This window comes from Alosa alosa, chromosome 15, assembly GCF_017589495.1.
Source record: "Alosa alosa isolate M-15738 ecotype Scorff River chromosome 15, AALO_Geno_1.1, whole genome shotgun sequence".
Taxonomy (NCBI): Eukaryota; Metazoa; Chordata; class Actinopteri; order Clupeiformes; family Clupeidae; genus Alosa; species Alosa alosa.
In genome coordinates this window covers 27,051,658-27,074,669 of record NC_063203.1, presented here as the reverse complement: position 1 = coordinate 27,074,669, position 23,012 = coordinate 27,051,658, and the positions used below count along the sequence as shown (strand labels likewise).

At 44.7% G+C, this 23,012-nt stretch overlaps 2 protein-coding genes across 2 annotated transcripts in view; both read right to left on the bottom strand.

Annotated features, from left to right (window-relative positions):
* Nucleotides 1-5,763, bottom strand: part of LOC125307920 (adenylate cyclase type 10-like) — a 34,356-nt gene extending 28,593 nt beyond the window's left edge. Inside the window, 12 exon segments of the mRNA XM_048264051.1 lie at nt 179-234; nt 794-983; nt 1,228-1,304; nt 2,159-2,280; nt 2,616-2,807; nt 3,193-3,281; nt 3,395-3,485; nt 3,791-3,996; nt 4,491-4,634; nt 4,804-4,842; nt 4,972-5,076; nt 5,340-5,763. Of these exon segments, the coding sequence (XP_048120008.1) occupies nt 179-234; nt 794-983; nt 1,228-1,304; nt 2,159-2,280; nt 2,616-2,807; nt 3,193-3,281; nt 3,395-3,485; nt 3,791-3,996; nt 4,491-4,634; nt 4,804-4,842; nt 4,972-5,076; nt 5,340-5,496 (1,468 nt within the window). The 5' untranslated portion in view covers nt 5,497-5,763.
* A 578-nt stretch (nt 5,764-6,341) lies between these two features.
* LOC125307919 (cytochrome P450 2M1-like) lies at nt 6,342-22,930 on the bottom strand. The gene is made up of 9 exons (XM_048264050.1): nt 22,728-22,930; nt 13,572-13,734; nt 13,214-13,363; nt 12,642-12,802; nt 12,120-12,299; nt 11,501-11,639; nt 10,549-10,739; nt 8,462-8,600; nt 6,342-6,526 (listed from the first exon to the last, which is right to left on the bottom strand). The coding sequence occupies exons 1-9, from the start codon at nt 22,917-22,919 to the stop codon at nt 6,342-6,344; spliced, it is 1,500 nt and encodes a 499-aa protein (XP_048120007.1). The 5' UTR covers nt 22,920-22,930.
* Between the last annotated feature and the right edge of the window lie 82 nt (nt 22,931-23,012).

Sequence of the window (23,012 nt, the reverse complement as noted above, 5' to 3'; positions counted from 1 at the left end):
TTGTACTAAATTGTGCTTAAATCTGGTTAGCATCATAACCACGCTGCACTAATTTGCAACTGTTGCATTCAAGTTAATTCTGCAAACCTACCACCACAAATAGAATTAAATTCTGTGGAAAACACTGTGATGAATTAGTTACAGATAATTAATCAGCAGCTGACAAGTACTGACTCACCGAGAAGTGTATACTCTTTCTGTCTCTCCACGGACATGGGGGACTGACCGACAGTTCTTCAAAAACATAAACAAGATACAGATGAAGATGAAGACTTAGAAAATCCATCAGTCACAGTCACTAGAGATCTACTGCAACACCTTAGCTTGTACTGTAAATCCATCAGTCACAGTCACTAGAGATCAACTGCAACACCTTAGCTTGTACTGTAAATCCATCAGTCACACTCACTAGAGATCTACTGCAAAACCTTAGCTTGTACTGTAAATTCCGCGTGAGATAAGAAAGTCATTGTGGAATGAATGGGATTATTGAGGCGGTGGTGCAGTCATGACACAACAAGTGGTGTGAGTGAGTTTTGCAGAACATTCAGTCAAATAATGGCCATATAATGAGGTCTGCTGAAATCTGGAGTCTGTTTTCTGAAGAGTAATTGCACTGAAATACCTCAGCGAGCACATCAAAATACCAAACATAGTTTCTCCAACCAATTCACTTCAAACAACAACAGCAGCTACTCCAAATGCCTAACGCCCCCATTCCCAGCCATGCCATAAGGCCACGTGCTGCAGTTCCAGCTCATGCCTGAGGCTGTAGGGGGCATTTCCCACTCACATCCTGACTTTCCTGGTGGTGAACTGGTAGATGGGCCCGGGGTCTCTGACCCCCTTCATGGCCTTCTTGGGCAGCTCAGTGAAGTAGGCCTGGGGTAGTCTGGAGTAGTGGTGCGTCTCTCTGTCACATGACACCATGCCGGGGTAGTGCATCATCAGACGTGCCGCCAGGTTCACCTTCTTACCAATCACTGCATGGCACAGGATCAGATAACATTAACATTACATTACATTACATTACATTACAATACATTACAATATACAGTATCATAGTATAGTGTAGGATTGTTATATTATAACTATAGCATAGTTAGTAACATAGTATAGTATAGTAGGCCTACAGTTTAGTAGTTGGTATTAGTATGGCTTTGAGAAATGTGTGTGTAAGTGTGCGGGTGCATGAGTGTCCATGCATGTGTGTGAGTGCATATGTACCTGTATACTCATGCCTGAATTTATGCCCCACAACTCCACAGAAGACAGGCCCTGTGGTCACTCCAACAGAGACCGTCCTGAAACCGTGCACAGCAGAAACACATCAGAGAAACACATCAGACAGAGAGACAGCATCAAGAATCCCGTCACAGAGAGAGAATGTGCCACAGAGAGAGAGACAGCATCAAGAATCCCGTCACAGAGAGAGAAATGTGCCACAGAGAGAGAGACAGCATCAAGAATCCAATCACAGAGAGAGAAATGTGCCACAGAGAGAGAGACAGCATCAAGAATCCCGTCACAGAGAGAGAAATGTGCCACAGAGAGAGAGAGAGAGACAGCATCAAGAATCCCATCACAGAGAGAGAAATGTGCCACAGAGAGAGAGAGACAGCATCAAGAATCCTGTCACAGAGAGAGAATGTGCCACAGAGAGAGAGACAGCATCAAGAATCCCGTCACAGAGAGAGAGAAGCATCACACAGAACACTCCTTTGTTCCTTCTGCTGTCTCTCTATTCTAAACGGCAGGAGGAAAAAGTAGTTTACCCATTATTTGATCAGGATGTGCATTATGTTATTTATTATACTGTGTATTTGCGTTTTTTTTTTGTTGTTGTAATTTTGTGTGCAGTGTTTCTGCTGTGAAACAAATTGCCCCACTGGGGGACAAATAAAGGCATTGATTGATTGATTGATTGATTGATTGACTCATACATGTGTTGTAGAAATGCCTCACAGGACCACGGTGCCTACCATGTGAATTCCAGCACACTAAAACATGACCAACTAGCTGGTCTAGAGGCGCTCTGTTCTGCCATGTTAATTCCAGCACACTAAAACATGACCAACTAGCTGGTCTTGAGGCTCTCTGTTCTGTGCATGTTGGGAACATTTTGCACATGACCTGCGGTCCCCTCTGATTGGCTGACCTTAAGCTCCGGATCTCCTTCTGGCAGAACTCGCAGGCACCGTAGGCCGCCTGCAGGGCATGGGTGCTCTCGTCCTCCCGCTTGTCCCCAGGCAGGCCGAACAAACACAGAAACGTACAGCCCTGACCAGAACACAGCACAGCAACACTGGCCTTATATGAGCTCATATCAGATGTCAACAAAACTGATATTCAACCTCTCAAAATCAATGGGGGTTGACAAATATGCATTGTAAAGAAGCTAATTCATTTCCTATTTTAAAAGGCAGTATGAAGAACTATAAAAAATATACTTGCAAACCCTATTAACTACTCACACCGTGATTATTTAGTTGAAGTTAAAGAATAACCTCATACACTATATTTTGTACATTTGAAATCTTATAGCCAATGCCTTATAGCATGTCTTACAGAATTCTTCACATTCCTCTAGGGGGACTGAGCCAGCTGTGATTTACCTTGTCGAACATGAACACCTTGTTGATTCGGCCGTGGTGCTTGACCATCTGCTTGCTGAGGCCGATGGCGGCCACGTGGATGGCCAGGCACTGCTCGGCATCGGCCTCAGTGCCTTTGAACTGCAGGTTGACAAACACAATAGTGACCGGCCTCATCTCCGACAGGTACTCCAAGGGCTGGTTGGCATCGATCTGACAGACAGAGAGAGCAGGCTCTGGGATGCAAGCTCAGCACATTGGTAAACTGAGAGGGTATGTCTGTTTCTTTTTTCTTTTGGTTTTGTTTTTTCGCTAGTTATCTATATATCATATTTATTTCATTATCATTATATCCTTCCTTTTGTCCTTCTTTTTCCACTGTTCTTCTTTTCTGATTTGAAGTGGAATAAGAGAGGACAGTTTGGTTAAGACCCAGAGTTCAATGCATTTAAGAACAGTCTATTCCTCAGAGAATTACATTCTAGCTAAAACCTGCCTGTCATGCTATTTGAACATTTACAGATATGATAAAGTAATGTAACCCCTCGAGGGTCACTGATATGACGCAGTCGTCATGACTCTCTCTAAATCATGTTACCTTCTGCAGTACAGTCTTCATGATGTACTTCTGAAGAAACTTTTCACGCTCCTCATTGGGCATCAGTCTGGAGGCTTTTCTCACACAACCTGAATTCATTCACGAATGGTCATCAGAGTGGAACAGTACAATATTATCAGAGTCAGATCAAATTAAAAGTGTCTTGAAAGTATAATGAATTCACTCAGCTGACTTTTCTTACCCTGAATCTTGTCTTCATGCTCCACATTGTTGCCAACGGATTCCATATATTTCTCCACAGAAAAAGTTGGGTCCCGCTTGATGTATCGCACCTGTTTGGAGATTAGCAAGGAAATTGGATTTAATTTAATCTCCATGCACAGTGTCTGATAGCATCTCGACTATAAGTCTCTAAAACATAAAACAATCTACTGCTAAGAAAATGGGTGCAACTACCAATTAAGCACTAGGACAAAGAGGTGACCAGTGCTCACCAATTAAGCACTATGACAGAGAGGTGACCAGTGCTCACCAATTAAGCACTATGACAGAGAGGTGACCAGTGCTCACCAATTAAGCACTATGAGATAGAGGTGACCAGTGCTCAGGGGGAGATGAAAGATATGACTGGTCTAACCTTCACAGCACGTTCATCCTCAAAGTGGTCAACTGCTATGTTGGCTCGGTCACACAGCTCCCAGGCATTAGGCGACAGGATGATGTTGCCAGCGACAGCCAATCCCTCAGCCAGCCGCACCTCATCCACAGCTCGTCCAATCACCACAAAGTACCGATTCTCTTCATTTCCCATGATCACTTTAGACAGTTTTCCCGCTGATATGCCTGCACAGAAAAAGAAGCATGAAACGGAATAATTGTTGTTAATCATAACAATTCCTTCACACATAATAACTATGAAGATATGAGATTTTAATGAGCACATAACATTTTCAGTCATTCAAAATATCATAAGTAGTGTAAAGGGACATTTATGCAAGTGTCTATGATTTAATGTCGCTTTAAGTGTGTCTTTCTTTAATGCTTGTTTTAACCCTAGTGTCTATGAGCCTCTAATCAATGACAATTTATATCTAATGTGATAAGCAATACCATTTTTTAATTGATTTATTCCTTTGTTGTTGCAAGGATCCTCTTTAACATGCAAAGGTCATTGATCATTACGAAAAAGTTGTGCTTGCCTGCCATCATGATCATCATGAGCTTGCCTGCCCTTGCACTACTATGCCAAACCCTAGACTGACTGTAAAAACCCCTAAGCTTCTTAAAGAGCTCTGTGGTGAACTGATGATATGAAATCTAAAAGATATGCTGTGTACCTATTTTAACTCGCAACACTGAGCCGACATCTGTCTCTCGAACACCACAGTTGTCCTGAATGTTAAGGCCGCATTTGACAACCATAGAGATGAGCTCACTGATTCGTGATCGCTCCACTGTCCACAGAGCCAAAATGGCGTCCCCTGTGAAGACAAATATCAGATGTGACGTACTGTATAGTCAAGCCCAGAAACCTGTGAACTAAAGATGTTGATGCCTATAGACTGATTTACAGTGCAAACTAGGTACATTAACTTCATAACATCAGTTTAATCACAGATTCAGATTATTATTAATTTGATGGGCTGTTACCCGCATAGTTTAGAATATCTCCTCCTGCAGCCAAGATATCTGCAAAAATAGTCAGTGTTTAGTGTGGCATCTGAGTTTAGAGCAGCTGTATGTTGTGCTAACTGCCAAAGAGTGGCACATAACTAACAATATAGTAGCCTCCCGGGAGACCCCATAACTATAGCTTACGGGATACTATATCTCCAATGTAGCTGTTGAGAGTGCGGGTCAACTCATCAGCTCCATAGCCCTTCTTGCTGCACATACTGAATCTCTCAGTTAATGCAGTAAACCCTAAACAAAACAAAACGTGTGTGTGTGTAAATAAATATCTAATAAGGTTATAGTAATGTTGTAACAGTCCATATACTAGCCTACATGTAGTTGTAAACAACGTTATGATAGCCTATATAACAAGCTAAGTTAGCATTGCTTTGACAGGTATCTATCATACCATAGTGCTAGCTATGATAGTTAGCCTTGCTTGGCAATCTTTCTAGTTAAATTTATGCTAACGTTATTCGTTGGTAACTTTAAGAGCAAAATTGATCACAGACCTGACACATCTGCAAATAATAACACGCCATTGAAGTGTTCCACATAAGGTATCCTCCTGAAGTCACTGTAGACGACCAAATCGGGTACATGTGCCGCAATACTACTAATCTTGTTTTTGCTATCCCCCTGTTTGCTATCCCCCTTTACTTTGCCCATGTTAATTCGCGCTAGTTTAACCTAGCCTTAACATTAGACCATTAAAATAGCTAAATTAGCCTAATCAAACCAGTCTTTTGATCCAGTCAATCTAGCTAATGTCAGCCAAAGACATCCAAGCTCGTCAGCACCAATGTGCCACAAATCAAAAGCAGACGAGCTATCTTCGATGAAGGAGATTAGTTTTCACAAATAAGGTGCCACATAATCAACTCTCTGTTGCTAAGCTTGAACTGCTGTTGCATCGATCGTTCATTAATTGGAACGCCTCAGAACTTGAGTTGAATGAGTAGGCCTAGGCGTAGGGTGTCTTGTGTAATCCTGCTGGATTTTCTTGTAAAAATTGATTTTTAGAGAGAGTCTAAGGAACAAGATTATTTTTTCTTCAAATTTTCACAATCCATTTTCACACTTAGATGACAAAATTTCTATAATGCATAATTAAGACTGGGACTATCACTTGGGGGTCAAATGGGAGAAAATACTGGTAAAGAGGGTATTTTTTTATTAGGCTACTACTTATATACTTATTGCCACTTATATTAGCTTACTCATGCCACACTGCCCTACCCTTTCCACCCTTCTCCATTCATTCAATCAATCAATCAGTCAATCAAACTTTATTTATAGCCCCTATGATATAGCCCCTACAAGGTTGAAATACAAGGTGCATTGGCTATGGCCAACTCCATTGTCTTTTCCACACTCTGCTCCATTGTCTATATTCTTATTCATGCTTAAACATTTCCATACTGAACATGATGTTTTAATTTATGATGCTGTGATGTAAATTCTCTTTTATTTCTATTTCTTTGTTTATAATTTCAACCTAAACTATTTCTCATCTACACCCTGAGTTTGGTGTAGCAGTCGTAGACGCGAGGCAGCCAGCCAAAACTACAGCACTTGGGGGTGGTGTCGATCTCCTCTGGGGGCCTGGTGCCCACGAAGGTGAAGCGCTGGAGAAGAGAGGATGTGAAGAGGAAGAGCTCCATCCGCGCCAGACCCTCTCCCAGGCAGTTACGCTTCCCTGACAGGCAAGACACCGACAGATTCATGGATTAATAAAACTGCAATGAAGGTTGCATGCTACTTGCACTTTTTCACCTCAGACAGAATAATCTATTCTATTATAGCTTTATTGCATACTTTTAAATGAGTTGGAATAACATTAGTACTTTTTCTGAAAACCCATCTCTATAGGTGGTGGATGAGGCTTCTTCGTTACCAACAGTGACAAATACGTAGGACACCATTAGGACAGCAATTCCTGTTTATGGAACACGGAAGAGGACTATACATAACAAAATTATCAGCCCACAAAGGCTGCAATATCATTATTGCCAATTTACTGATGCTTAGGTGTAACAGAGGTTGACATACAGTACACCGGCATGGGAGTCAAACGCCCAACCACTGAGCTAAAGCCCAGGCTTCAACGGGTTAGAAGCGTTCTTAAGGTTAGGGGTGTGAGGATTTACACGAGCAACTAGCATGCTAGCTCAGTTCACCTCCGTTACATAGGCCTATGTATAGACTGCCTAGTGTGAACAATAATGCTGTTTTTGAACATGTGTATTAGAAATTCTAATGGAAATTAAACAAAACAGATATAAAGTGATTGTTTAACCACTGAGCTAAAAATTATTTATCTCCCGACCCCCAGGTTGAGAATCACTGCTAGAATCAGTACTCTAGAAGTAAGATTTCATGACAAGATAGAACTAGAGGGAAGTACAGCAATTATTCCAAAGAGGTTCCAATGGAAATGGCCAGTGGTGGAGGAAGTACTGAAACTCAGTACTTAAGTAAAAGTACAAATACACAGAGAAATATTTACTTTAGTAAAAGTAAAAGTACCATAATGACAACCCTACTTAAGTAAAAGTAAAAAGTACCTGCTTTTTAAATGTACTTTAAGTATTAAAAGTAAAAAGTATTTGCATAATGATTTATATACTATATTCTAAAACGAAAAATCAGTATGGGCTGTGGCATTGTAGTTAAGCTAGTTTTTTAGGTTATACTCGACTAGATAGTTAAAAGCTAATGCAATTGTGCTTACCATCTGTGGCCCAGTTTACATTCTGACCTACAATTCTAGAGACTGTAATACTGGTTATCTAACTAGGGTGATCTGCTGAGTAATATCAGTCAGCAAAACACGAGAGCCTGAAGTTTAACGGGGTAGACAAGGGAAACGTCGGGTGGGTCGTAATGCCAATTATGCTGATTGAACAGAAAAGTTGCTGAGAAAGGTGTCTTTATGATTAGGTTCAGACGCATAGACATTGAATGAACGCTCACATTACTACCCCCCAATTGTAGGCTATGCATCTTTATTTGATCACACACAATTAAGGAATATTTCCTAATCTGGAAAATGTTACGTTTTTTCCGGCCACCGGTTCATTAATAGTCTACCATTCATTTGTGCCGCAAATGATCAGACGTGTGACACAGAAGCATGGGCATAGCCTGTAACTTCGCTGATCCGCGGATAGCAATCTCATCGGAGAGAGGCCCTAACGCTGCAGATAACAGACAGAGAAAGGCACAGAACACAGTTGCATGTACAGTGTAGCCATGGGTCTGGTGAATATAGCCTACCGAATGCAGATGGCTACAAGCTCACGCTTTGCCTGGTCTAGACTAGAAGCTTATGTTTCTAAGAATGCACGTAGCGCTCCAGAATCTTTGGTAGCAACCCTGCCCCTGGTAAAACAAACGTGTTTGTCAGAGAAAAAAAAAATCATAAAATGTATCGTAAAAAAAGGGAACGATGGTGTTGTAGAAATGTAGCGGCGAAAAGTACAGATAATTGCTGTAAAATGTAACGAAGTAAAAGTCAAAAGTGTGCACTATAAATTTTACTTAAGTAAAGTACAAATACGTGGAAAATTTACTTAAGTACAGTAACGAAGTATTTGTACTTCGTTACATTCCACCACTGGAAATGGCCTACCTAATCCAAAAGCCAAGAAGGCATCATTCTTCTTAAATCGCCCCTCCTCATCCAGGAAGTTTTCGGGGTCAAAGTTTCCTGGGTTCCTCCACAGTTTATGGTCAGAGAGAACCGAGGAGAGCAGAGGAACCATAGTATCCTGCAGAAGGAGAACAAAGGGGGAACATGTCTCTTCTTCCTCCATATAACATTATGGGAACCAATTTGAATCTGCAGCACACACTACCAGCATCACCTTTTCTGGCTCCAACATCCCCCTCTCATCAACAGTCACAAATCTTGGTGTAAAAATGGACTCCCAACTCACTTTTGAAGCCCATATAAATCACCTCTGCAAGACCTCATTCTACCACCTCCCACACACTACCAGCATCACCTTTTCTGGCTCCAACATCCCCCTCTCATCAACAGTCACAAATCTTGGTGTAAAAATGGACTCCCAACTCACTTTTGAAGCCCACATAAATCACCTCTGCAAGACCTCATTCTACCACCTCCGTAACATTTCCAAACTCCACCCCATTCTCTCCTTCTCAGATGCTGAAAAGCTGGTTCATGCCTTTGTCTCCTCCAGACTGGACTACTGTAACGCACTTCTCATTGGGATCCCTAGCAAGAGTCTGCAGAGGCTTCAGTGCATCCAAAACTCTGCAGCTAGGATCCTGATGAGAGTGCGGAAACATGAGCACATTACCCCCATTCTCCACTCACTCCACTGGCTTCCCTTCTCCACCAGGATTGAGTACAAGGTTTCCCTCCTCACTCATCAATGCATCCATGGACATGCCTCCCCCACCTCAAAGAAATGGTCAACCCACAAAACACCACACGCTCCCTCCGCTCAACTCACTCAAACCTCCTCCACATACCCAGAACCAGACTCAGGACCATGGGAGATGGGGCTTTCTGTGCTGCTGCCCCACGTCTGTGGAATGCCCTCCCTGACACCTTGAGGGCACCACAATGCACTGACTGTTTTAAAAAAGGTCTTAAGACATTTCTTTTTAGCAAAGCTTTTGGTCCCCTTTAGATGTTTTTTTAAAACCTTTTCTTTTTTTTCCCTTAAACTGCTCACCTTTTTTGTGTGTGTGTTTTTAACCTGTAGCACTTTGAGATCTTCTGATGAAAAGTGCATTATAAATAAAATGTATTATTATTTATTTTATTATTATTATCATTACTACCCAAGACTGCCATGCAGTGAAAACCATACAGAGAGCAGGCAGTGATACCAATATTGGCTCATTTATTGGCACGTCGTAGAACGCACTGATGCATAAATCGGTTGAGTTGAGTAATGTGTAGCGTTTTTCTAAACATCTAGAGGAACATGATGGAGGTTGACTGAGTGTCTATGATGGAGTCCATGAAATTTCATAGAAACTTCTGGTTGGTTACTGAGCTGGTCTTCGCCTGGGCGCTGGCCCACTCATGTTTGTGTGTTGTGTGCAGCTAGTAATTAAATTAGCGTTAGTTTGTGTGATATGTTATTTCCACATTGCATGCCGCATTTTGTGTCAAACAAATTAGAGCCCTTTTACATTATAGCCTACATTACACAATTTATTTCACAGTAAGACCCACCGCACTAATAACACATGGCTGTCTCTGTAGTTTGGTGTTGTATGCGAAGGTGACCTTTTCTCAGCATGAACTCTCTCACTTTGGGGATGCAGTAGTTCATGAACTCTCTCCTTGAGAATACACTGCAGTAGTTCATGAACTCTCTCACTTTGGGGATGCAGTAGTTCAAGAACTCTCTCACCTTGGGAATGCACTGCAGTAGTTCATGAACTCTCTCCCTTAGGGGATGCAGTAGTTTATGAACTCTCACCCTTTGGGGATGCAGTAGTTCATGAACACTCTCACCTTGAAAAAGTCATACATGCTTTTATTGCTTCCATATTGGACTATTGCAATGCCCTGGAATTAACAAATCATCTCTTGCAAGATTACATTTGGTACAAAACGCAAGCTAGATAGCTTACCGGGACAAGGAAACAAGAACTAATCACTCTGCTTTGCACTGACTTCCTGTTAAATAGAGAAACCAGTATAAAGTGGCATTGACTGTTTAACTCTCTCACCTTGGGGTTGTGGTAGTTCTTGAACTCTGTGTCGACAGTGACCTTGTGAGGCACTGAGGTCGGGGTCAGGTCCATGTTGCACTGGACCTCATTAATAACGGCGTCCGTGTACGGCATCTTAGACCTGTCGTCCATGGATGGACTTCCGTCCGGTCCAATCACCTCATCAATCTCTTTTTGGACACGTGTTTAAAAAAGAAAATGACAAACATGTTCATATTTATTTACTTTTGAGGCAGCTGTGGCCTACTGGTTAGGGCTTCAGGCTTGTAACCGAAGGGTTGCCGGTTCGATCCCCGACCAGTAGGAAAAATGTGGGTGGGGGAAGTGGTTGAGCACTGCTCTCCCATGCCCACATAAATGGCTGAAGTGCCCTTGAGCAAAGCACTTAACCCCTCACTGCTCCCCAAGCGCCGCTGTAGCAGGCAGCTCACTACTCCAGGTTAGTGTGTGCTTCACCTCACTGTGTGTTCACTGTGTGCTGTTTGTGTTTCACTAATTCACGGATTGGGATAAATGCAGAGACCACATTTTCCTCACAAGATCAAAAGAGTATATATACTTATACTTATGCGCAGCCCAGCAGCACTTCATCAATCTCCATATGTACAGGAAAAGCCATTGGAAGACATGCTGTTTGTATAAATGATTACTTTAGCAATATATAGGTCAGCAGCCTACTCATTTTACTATAACCTTTAATGGAGTACCATTTGTAGAATATTTGTAGAACATTTGTAGAATTTCATACTTATTTCATACTCACAGCTATTGTTAATATTACATTATGATATTGGAGAAAACAATAAAGAAGCAGATTTTCATAGCAGAGCAATATGATTGTGTAGGAATATTTATTCAGGATTAACTGAAAGGACCCTGTACAGTATTTGCCCATGTTTAGGAAATATGACAAATCAACTATGTGTGTGTTTTTTTTTGTTCAAACCTTGAATGTGTGGGTGCTTGATCATCATCAGTATCATTTGTCTCAGGGTGGAGGAGGTCGTCTCAGTTCCAGCTGAAAACAGGTTCCACACACTGCCCAGCAGGTTGTCATAATGGAACTCACTATTTGGGACGTCCTTCTCCTGAAATAAGACACAGAAACTCACATCAACAGTGGAGTCAACAGTAATGACCATTTCAACAATGAGGAGTTTGAGTGACGGCTTAAAATAATCATATGATCCCCAACCACCAAGTGGTTTAAATTATATCAAAATAGATTTATCATAATCATCCTATATTACAGAGTTTTAAATGCCTTAGGCTAAACAAATATAAGGGTAATACATCTTCCTTACAGCACATAAGGTACAGTCAGCAAATAATCCAAGTCTCACTGTCTAGTTATCCATCTAAAATGTTTAAAAATAGGCAAATGTGGCCCTCTAGTGGGGATGTCCACTAATTGCGGGTTTATAGGCTGCTGAGGAGTAGGCCTATATTGTCAAAAATCAACACAGATAATAAGCAGCATCCAAAAAGATATTTCTGTGTTGTCTATTAGGAATAGTGTCATCAGCAGTAGCATTTAGTCATTATCTTTACCCCCAAAGCACTTTTACCTGGATCATTTTAATCATGAAGGCCTCAATGTAGTCCTGTGGGGTGGAGTTGACATCCAGGTGCTTAATTCGGGTGTCTGCCTCCCTCTTCACATAAGCTTGAGTGTCCTGCAGCAACGCAAACATGTCTCTGTGCTTTCCAGGAAGACGGTCAAGAATTCCAGGAAACAAGTTGTAGAGCTGGAAGAGATCAACAACCCTCAAACTCAAGCAGATCAAAAATGTGTGTGGTGTTCAATCATACAGCAAATGTGTCACTGTGATGTTATTCGTAATCACTTACAGACTTCACACACTTCCCACAAGTATTTACACTCATTTGAGAACACAGTTATGGAAAAATGTTTCTGGACCTTTTGCGCATCTTAATTCTGTGATTATTATTTAATGAATGTAAATAAATACATCAAAATGGCTGTAACAAATACACCAAATAGGTGATGAGTAGAGAAATTAATGTTTACAGAAAAGAGGAAATAGGCCAATAAGAAAACTGAAAACATCTACTGTAGGAGGTATTACCTGGCCAATGGGACTGTTGAGGACGATGAAGACATCAGTGACTGCATTATAGAGCAGCAAGAAATCAGGATCTTTATATTCAAAGCGCTGCCCAAACATTATGGAGCAGATGACATTGGCCACGGCATTACACAGCAGCTCTCTGGGATTGAAGAGTCCACCTGTTCAAGAGGATTTCTTTTATGACCACATCATTCTATTTGTTGTATTGTTACAAATAAAACAGATATCATTTGCATGAATCGTCTTATTCTCATCAGAAATACTCAGCTGTTTTGCACCTTTTAAATTTCATGGAAAATTCAAGACGATGGAAAAGATCACATAGTGTTACCTCAATCCCCTTGGAAATCATCACTCACATTAGCTTGCTATGCCTACAGTATGTAAGTCAAAGTTCTACAGGTTCTTGTCTGGTTTACCATTTAAAGTTCCAGGCTGCCAGAATGTCTTGCTTCCACCAGATTCAGGCACATCAAAAACACCTCAGAATACAAAGACACACGATACAAAAAAAATGCTATTCTCTCCTCACCTTCATACTCATTAAAGCTCTTCACCAGACTCCTCACCTTCATACTCATTAAAGGCCTTCACCAGACTCCTGGCCTCCTCCTGCACCCTCTCCTCTACGCTCCTCCGCCCCATCCCAAAGTTCTTCAGCGTCATGATGGAGAACCGACGGAGCTCTCGCCAGCGATGACCACTGCTCACCATCACACCTGTGGAGAACAAGAACCAGAACTTTTCCAGAGAATCTCTGCCTATAGCTTTTACAAATAGACCGGATTGTTATGTATGGTTATGTATGCCATCAGTGTATACAATAATAACATCAATTAATATCATCATTTAACTTAAACTATGACAATGTGAGATGACATCATTGTGATTAATTTTGACCAGTGCATATAAATAATTATAACACACCATATCCATTGGTTGCCTTCACCAGGAAAGGGTATTGAGCTCTCCCATTGAACTCCTCTCCCTGGAGGACGAGGGCATCTTTGATGGTCTGATAACCTGACAAGATCACCACTGGTTTGTTGGCCAGCCAGATAGTACACACAGGCCCATACTTCTTACAAAGCTGCAAGGAGAAGGTTTCACTCATGATAGGTTGATTTATTGTGTTAACTCAGTGGTTCTCAAAGTGTGGGGCAGGGCCCACTGGGTAATAGAGACATGACAGGTGGGGCGCGATGAACAGGAGGAAATTTGTTTTTGTTGTGCCTATCTTTAAATTAATAATTCCTTTCTTTTTGTAAGGAAGATCATAGATTCAAAACCAAATAGCCACACACAAACATAGGAGTAAGAAACAGACCGACATATGAATTAAAACATCATCAGATCCAGCGGACCGAGACGGGAAATGTAACATGGAACCAAAGTGTGCAAATAATATTTTAACATTACCATTTTGCCGGGGTGATGGAGTCAGGTGAGTTTGTGGCGTTGGAGTTTGAACTTTACACTTGAAGAGTATGGACAGCCTATCTCTGAATCAACAACAAATTATCTGTAAATAATTTAATTGACTGGAAATGGTGTAAATATATCCTTGCAGCCATCAGGTTTATTTGAATTTTCTCGTTGTTGAGGTGTCTGGTTGTTTTCCGCTATACTCATCAAAATAAATCCCTGGAGAATACCATGATGTTGATTTATGACACTCTTCACATTGACCCATACTTCTCACATAGATGCTGAATAAATACACGATTAGTATGGTGGAAGACACTCCAGACGTTGGACAATGACTAGCACAAAGATGAAGGTTTTATTTTGGTGGAGAAATATCTATTGGCGGAAGAACAGTTAGAGCTGATGTGTTGAATGACCAAGTAAGACCTTAAACACCTTCATACAACTGACCTTTTAACATTGGCCCATGGACAAGATGCAAAATAACCATTTTGGATAATTCTGGCATTAATCTGGCATATTAATTGAACAATGAAAATGTGACATTTTATGTTAATGTTACATTGTAACAATTTAACAATTCGTCCTTATGAAATCCAATGCAGCACGGTTGGCTTGAAACGCAAAATAAACATTCGGGGCCTTTCTTTCACTGTCTATGGCTTAGCCCATAGGGTCTGGTTGCTGCTCACATTTTATAAATTATTCCACCGCCTCTAGCCTCATTTGCGCCACATTGATTGAATATTTTGTACAATCATATTTTGTCAATTAAAGAATGTAATGAATTGTTGCCATCTTGACATTTCTGTTTACTATTAAAAACGAACTATATACTATAGCCACCTAGCAGAGTCATGGGCGGATTATGAACTTTCGGGCCCCTGGGCCCAGATGTATTAATGGCCCCCCACTTATTGTCGTATGTGTGGGAGGGGGGTTTTGGGGGTCCTCCCCCAGAAAAAAATAAATTTGTTTGATGTGATTTCCTGTATTCAGTCTCCTACCTTGAGCGCCTCAGGATGGTCCGAGCGACAAGGATAGTGACGGTCTTCCCTCGGTCTCACAGATCCATAGTTACATGCGTAACCTACGATCTGTTTCGACCTCACTCTGACCGTCACTACGGTCTAAAAAAGGGATGACACATACCAAAAAAGTCGCGAGGAGCTCTAAGCTAACCATTAAACCTCGCTCAGTCACGGACATGAGGGCAGCGTCGCCAACCGGAGCTGGGCGAGTGACGTCCACCCTATATAACCTGGTAAAAGTGCAAGTCATTAAGCCCATGAAGCCGCTGCACAGATATATCTGCTGGTACCCCCTTAAGGGCAGCCCAAGGCGTAGCCATACTCCTGGTGGAGTGAGCCCTTGTACTCGAAGGGACCGGCATTCCCAGAGCCTGGTAGGCATGGGAAATAACCTCAACCAGCCAATCGACAGCCGCTGTTTGGAAAGCGGTAGTCCCTGCTTAGCCTCCCATAACAGACAAAAAGTTGAGTGTGTTCCCTCCTCAGCGACTGCGCGTGGGCCAGATAAAATCTCAAAGCCCTGACTGGGCACAGAGTGAGCAACTTGTCGCTCTGCCTGTGAGGCAGCAGGCGGCTGGAATTGGGTCAGCTCCAGAACCTGGTTGATAGACTGCTGACTTAGAACCTTAGGCAGGAAGGCTGGATTAGGCCAAAGTGACACGCCAGTGCCCCCCTGCCTGCCACCTCAGGCAGTCTTCGGCTGACCGGAGAGGGCGACAGCTCCCGGCCAGCCTGGGCGAACAAAGAGCCAGGAGAAAGCTAGTTTTCAGAGACAAAGATCGCAGATCTGCATCTAAAGTGGGCTCATACAGGCCTTCAGTAAGAGACATTAAAACGGTGGGCAAATCCCAGTTTGGTGCCCATAAAAGTCGCGAACTGGGCGCAACCGGGCGGGACCCTTTAAAAACTGACCAATCAGTGGATGCCTGCCCAAGGGCCTGTTATCCGCACCCTGGTGAAAGGCTGACATGGCCGAGGCATAAACCTTCACAGTACTGACCGCCTTGCCTTGATCCAAATAGGACTGCAAGAAGCGCAAAACTTGTGGCACAGGGCAAACCGCTGGCTCAAGACCCAAGCTGGCACACCAATCCGAAAAGATCCTCCACCTGAGTGCATAGCAAGCTCTAGTAGAAGGAGCCCAGGCGTTGTTCAGAGTCTCCTGCACAGACTCAGCTAGCTGTTAAATGACTGACTCTGCAGGGGCCAAACCCACAGGCGCAGGGCACCTGGGTTCGGATGCCAGATCTGCCCGTCTGCTTGTGACAGAAGATCCGCCCTGCAGGGTAACTGCCATGGCTGACCCCTTACCACTAGTACCACTCTGGGCAGTGAGTTGTTTCTGCCGACGCAAACAGGTCCACTTGTGCAGTCCCATACTGAGCCCAGACCTGGCTGACCACCTTCTGGGTTCAATCTCCATTCCCCGGAGTGGCCCGGTCCTGAGAGAGAATGTCGGCCGCCCTGTTCTCCACACTTGGAACGTGTACTGCCCTCACTGAAGCCAGACGTGGCCATGCCCATGACAGCAACTCCTCCGCCACCTGGAGGCACCGCCAGGAACTCGTGCCGCCTTGGTGATTGACATGATACACCGCCGAGGTGCTGTCTGACCTCACCAGAACATGTTGGCCGCCCAACCCTGGCAGGAACCTCTGCAGGGCGAGATGGATGGCCTTCAGCTCGAGGGGCGTTGATGTGCTCTGGCGTCCAGGAGGGAGGCCACCGCCCCGCTGACAGCCCTTCCCAGACAGCTCCCCAGCCTGTCAGAGAAGCGTCTGTCGAGATCACTTGCCTCTTGTGAGGAAGGCCCCCAGTGGAACACCCTGGAGTAAGAACCTCCTGTCCGTCCAAGGACCCAGGGCTCGGATGCAAGCAGGAGACACCCGCAACTTCACATGCCTGTCGTCTCTCGGGTGGAGCTGAAAGGCATTGAACCAACACTGCAGGGGCTGCCTTCCAGCAGGCCCAATGGCAGTACCGCAGCTGCCGCGGCCATTAAGCCCAACAGCCTCTGGACTTTGTGGGCGGTGACCAGTCTGCCCAGCCGAAAGCCTGTCAGAGCCTCGGTCAAGCTGTCTGCCCTCCGTGGAGTGAGAGACGCCGTCATGCTGACAGAGTCGAGGAGGACACCAAAGAAATCCGCCTGCTGGCGGGGCTGCAAGTTGCTCTTTTTCCAGTTGACCGTGAAACCCAGGGCCTGGATATGGGTCAGAACCGTGTTGGTGTCGTGCACCACCTGCACCTGAGATGGGGCACAAATTAGCCAGTCGTCCAGGTACGGTAGGATCTTTAGGCCCTGGACCTGCAGGGGGCTGCCACCACGCGAGTAAAAATTCTGGGGGCCAGTGAAAGGCCAAATGGGAGGACCTGAAACTGGAACACCCTGCCTTGGAAGGCGAAGCGGAGGAAGGACCTGTGTGCTGGGCAGATAGGGACGTGGAAGTACGCGTCTTGTAGATCCAGAGACATAAACCACTCCCCTTCCTGGATGGAACGAATCACTATTCCAACGTGGACCATTTTGAATGGCAGCACCTTGAGGTACTGGTTCAAGGGCCTGAGGTCGAGGACCGGCCGGTAACCTCCGTCTTTTTTGGGCACAATAAAATATTTGGAATAAAACCCAGTGTGCCGTGGTAAAAAGCAGCGGTACTTCTGAGATGGCCCCTTTCAGAAGCAACTCCTGGACCTCCTTGACAAGCACGGAATTTAAAAGGGGGTCTTTCACAGGCGTCATCTTGACCCCTGAAAACGTAGGGGCCGCCATCCCGAAACTGTGGCGGTAACCGTGAGTCACCGTAGCCACAACCCAAGAGTCTGGCACAATCCCTTCCCAGGAGGTCCTGGACAGCTGGGAAGGGCAATCGACGGGCAGCCCCGGATCCCTAGGCAGGACCGCCACCGCGGCCTGCACCTCTGCCTGCGCCCCGTCGAGGTCTTTGCTGTCCTCTGGGCCAGGGAGTTGGGGCTGAGCTCTGGTCTGGTGCACGAAAGCGCCGGTCCCGTGGGGCAGCATAGTTGATACCCTGTGGTGTTGGGCGGGGCTGCCACCGCCCATACCACCTGATGCTGCCCTGTGGGGAACCGGAGCCCGCCTGTGGCACCTACGCTGACCAGTTTCTCTAGAAGCCCAGCCTGTTCCACTCTGTCCAGCACCCCTGGGAGTCTGGATGGAACATGCCCAGGCACCACGGAGAGACCTAACAGGTCTGTCCTGATGGCATCAGGGAGAGGTTTGGGCAAGCCACACCTGTCTGCACAGCACCGCAGAGGCCATAGCACTCCCCACATCACGCATCAGCTGGGAGTGGGCTGACAGTGCGGCATCCACCAGGGCCCTGCATCATGGTCCTCCGGGCTCATCGTTTTTTAGCAGAGCCGCCAGAGTGATGGCCAGGGCGTTGCCCATCTGGGCTGCCCGTGCTGATGCGTCAAAGCAGTGACTGATGAGACGGTCCGTCTTGGCACACTCCTTCACGCTGGCAGCGTGGATTGGGAGATGCATTGGCAGGCCCCAGGGAAGTCCAGGCGGCGATGAACTGCTCGACCGGGTGGCATATCCCCTAGCCCTGAGTCGGGCGGGATAGGCAGCCTTTGCCAGCTGGCGGCAACCTGGATTGAATTGGGGCTGTGGCGACTTTACCCCATGCCGTCTGCAGCACCTTCCGTGTAATCCACTGCCAATGGTATACAGGGTGGTGGGCTGCTGTCGCGAGGCGCCTTCCCAGACGCCCCCCAAGGGAAGCCATGTCTGGCATAGGGGCCTGAAGACCCAGGATCTTGGAGGCACTCAACACCCGTGACATCAAGGAGCCGACGGGGACCTCCCCTGGTACCGTGGATTCATCAGTTGGCTGCACCATGTCTGAATGTAGGTCATCCAGGAAGCCGTCCCGCTTACGTCATCGATCGTGGAGCGAGGGGCATGGAGGCGACAGCACATCCACATCACCCAGATCAACATCCGCCCATGGCTCTCAGGCCTGGATGGGGAGAGACCTTCCTGGCCAGGGGCAGAGGGGATGGCGTGCCCTGGAGACCCTCCAGCCTGTCCATCCTCCCAGCCAGAGCCTGGAGAGCTGAGAGAATCTGAGGCGACTCCGTGCCATTACCCTCGGTCCGCGGCAGCTGGAGCCGAGCACTTAGCAGGTCCAGGACCTCCACCTGATCATGCCTGGAAGGGGACTCATGTTGCCGTTTGCGCTTGGCGTATGCTTACGGCCATGCCTATGAGAGTGGGATGGTGGGTCGGGTGAGCCGCCTGTCCCGCCCACGCCGCGTGGCCACATGTCTGGTCAGCCCGGCGGAGCCGTTCCTCCCTAGGAAGGTCACAGGCTGCGCTGCAGGGGCTGTCGACATCCTCTAGGAGGTGGGCGGCCCCAAGGCAAGCGGGACACTCTCTATGCCCGTCATTGGGGGCCATCGTGGCCCTACAGACTCTGCAGTAGTGTGCCGCCATTGCCTACCACAGAAAAACACAATGCAATACAACACAATACAATACAATAAGGCACTTACCTTGGCCAAGATACAGCACTGGGTCTGCAAGCAGCAGCCCGTAAAGAGATACAGCAGTGGTGTAATACAGTACGGGGTGGCCTGAAGCAGCGTCTTGGGACAAGCAGCAGCCTCACACTGGCCCAGCTAGCTGCGGACAGCAGCGATGGGGTACACAACAGATACACAAAGAAGGCAGTGAAAGTACGTACTCACGTATCACAGGTCTCAGATGAGGCGATCAAGGTGAGAGACTGAACCGGGAGCAATCTCCGCTATTTACAAGCTCGAGGTGTTCTGCTTCCGGAGGTCATGGGCATGACTTTGTTGACATATGGTCTCGGTGATAGGCAGAACGAAGGTGATCATTCCTTTTTTAGACCGTAGTGACGGTCAGAGTGAGGTCGAAACAGATCTCCAAACTGTAGACTTTTGAGCGCAGGGCAGACCTAAATCATAGCGATAACTCCAAGAATCAAAGGAAGTGTTCACCTACCTAACAGTCTGCCTCTCCAAACGCAGAAACGAAGAGCAATCACGCCATTACGTTAAGACAAAAATATTCATATTTTGCTGTAATCCAATGATACGAAAAAGAGTAATCCACAGCGATCAGTATAGACCTAGATGCACAAAAAGGGTCATGGAGTATCTAGCCAGGCCTACGCGCGTCACATTCACCAGCCAGTTCCAACGAGGCTTCGCCACTTTGCTGTTTAAACAAAGTGGAATAAAAATTCCAAATCTACACACAACGCAAAATCAATTAGTAAGCTGACAGGACATTTATATACATGGCATTTAGGCAACCTTTATTGCAACGTTGGCACGGCAAGATGTCTATACTTGTGCAAAAGTAATTTTCGATTTTTGCGTCCTGCAAGCCTCGTCAGGTTGGCCGTAATGTCACTTTCGATGTGAAGGATCGCAAGAGAAGAAAACCTGGCTGCTCCCATCATCAACCGCAGCCCGTTCCTTATATTGTTGTTTGGTGTTATTTAAAATATCTGGTCATGCCAGACGTATTTCACTAATGTATGAAACAATGCAATTACCCGTTTCCACCGGGGGGGCAGTGCTCCCCTGCCCCCCCACAAACTCCGTGTATTTGTTAATGTGCAAATATCTGTCAAATTAACCTTAAATGAATAAACAGAGTGTGTGTGTGTGTGTGTGTGCACTCATAGTGGAACTAGCGTTCATGGGCATCGGAAAAACGTCATCATTCCGCATTATTCACGTCACGTCATGTGTGAGTCAGAGGTCGGAAACTGGGGCTAGATTTTGCTAACAGAGTTTTTTGTTTGTCACCTTTTGTTGTCATGTTGTAGTTCGTTTGTAGTCCATGTGGCCTTTCATGTCCAACAGTTTTAATGTGAACTTGGGAATTTGCCCTTTTTATCACTTGAAAAGCTGCATATCTTTCTTTCACAAGCGTCTTACACTATATTTTAACCCTTAGAATCCTAAGCTGTTTTTAGGGCATTTTCACTACCTTTATTCATAAGGATTTATTCTGGTCATTGTAAGTGCCACACACACATATTATATATTGTTTTTTTCAGCAGAGTCTAGGCTATCCATGATTTTATTTTTGATTTTTTAAAGAATTAAAATATAAGAATCATATTATAAAAATTCTTATATTTTGACCTGTATCTCACCACAGCAAGCTCATAGCTCTACATGCATTTCATGTGTGTTTAGGGCTGACTGTCCTGAAACGGGCAATATAATTGCCATGTTGGAGGGATACTCTGGGGCTGAGCAATTTACAGAAATATGTGGTGTGTGATTTACGGAAATAAATGCCATTTTTTATTTAGCGATGAAAAATGACCATTCTGCGCTCCATATCTGTGACACGAACTGATCTGACCTGACTTGACCCAAGTTTGCCTGTTAGCATGTGTGACTATGGTGTATGCACTCATGATGATTCTCAACGTTTTACTGCATTGCCATGAACAAAGTAAAGGCAAAAAGGTGTGTCTTTGTTGAACAAATTGGGATGCAATGTGAGCCTTGAATTGGATGCCATGCAGGAATTTGCTAGGATCTCAAAACCGGATTATGAACATGTTTTGCCATAGAGAAACACACGATAGTTTTGGATTATAAACATGCTTTGCCACAAAAACAGACAAAAACGTGGGGTAAGTCCAGCTATATGAAGTTATTATTTTGCTGTCACTTCGTCTGTTTTATAACCCAGAAGGATGTATTTGGTATCAAATGATAGCTCTGTGTCTCCTCTTTCATCTAACATGCGTGGCATATATATCCGATCACGGGTCCGCGAGTAATTACTCCGACAGTAATGGGTGTGCAGTGTTGGTTTGTGTACATGACAGTTAATATTTTGCAGTCACTTCGTCTGTTTTTATAAGCCAGAAAGATCGATATCCATGGTACCAATGGATAGCCCTGTTTCTCCTCTTTCATCTGATATGCTTGCCATATCTATGCGATCACGGGTTCGTAAATATGATGCAATTTGATTTAATTTCATGATTTTTTTTTTATTTTCATACTTGATCATACAGACAAGTGCGTAGTCTCTTTGGAAAGCCCCACTTCTTCTCTGTCATGCAATAAAGGTTTCATCTCGTTGTGATGAACAGTTGCGGAGCAATGTAACAGAGAAGAAAGGGTGTGTTTTTTGACGCACTTTGCGTCAATCGGGTTCTAAGGGTTAAGCAAATACAGTTGTTTATTTAGTATTAGTGAGCGTATGTTTTAACCTTTGTTGTGGCATCACTGTTTGTCACAAATTCCGATGGCAAAGCACATGAACACTTGCTGTGGGAAAAACAAAGTCATCACGGGGCGGTCCTCGTCATTCCCAGGTGCCATGAATGCACCATTGTTTTCTGTATTCTTACCATGACCCACACTTTTTTGTAATTGAATTTTTGAAAACTTTTTTCTTTCTACCAGATTAAGGTTAAAAAAGGCAGCTCCAAGGGAATTGAATGCCTGAACAGAGCTACAAAGAAGGAAAGAACAAAAGAAAGAAAGGAAACTTGGAAATGTACACATTATATGAATGAAAGGAAATTAAATGAAAAAACGTAGAACAAACACATTTGATAGCCTCTGCATGTATGTAATGTGAACATACCTCCTGATAAGACTTGTATGGCTCCTTCAGGTCTATTTGCAGTAGGTTTCCTATAAGTGGTACTGGACGAGGCCCCGGGGGTAATCTTCCAAAGCTCCTTTGCTTCCCTCTGTTCATCCATACCAATATAGCAACCACTATGCCCAAAACTATACAGAGAATGTTTGGCTGGAGAAAGGCTAGTATTTCCATCTTGACATCTGTATGGGTCAAAGCTGGGAGTAAAAACAAATAAGCTACTTTCTGATGTTTTCCCCTCATACCAGGACAGGTGAGTGAAAGCTG

Bases quoted from the DNA above. Each gene is read 5' to 3' on its own strand.
- LOC125307919 (XM_048264050.1), bottom strand. From the start codon at position 22,919: ATGGAAATACTAGCCTTTCTCCAGCCAAACATTCTCTGTATAGTTTTG. The intron at 12,300-12,641 runs GTAATACCTCCT...GATCTCTTCCAG, and splicing joins TCAACAGTCCCATTGGCCAG to CTCTACAACTTGTTTCCTGG. The intron at 10,740-11,500 runs AAGGTTTGAACA...ATTTTCTTTTTT, and splicing joins GATCAAGCACCCACACATTC to AAACACGTGTCCAAAAAGAG.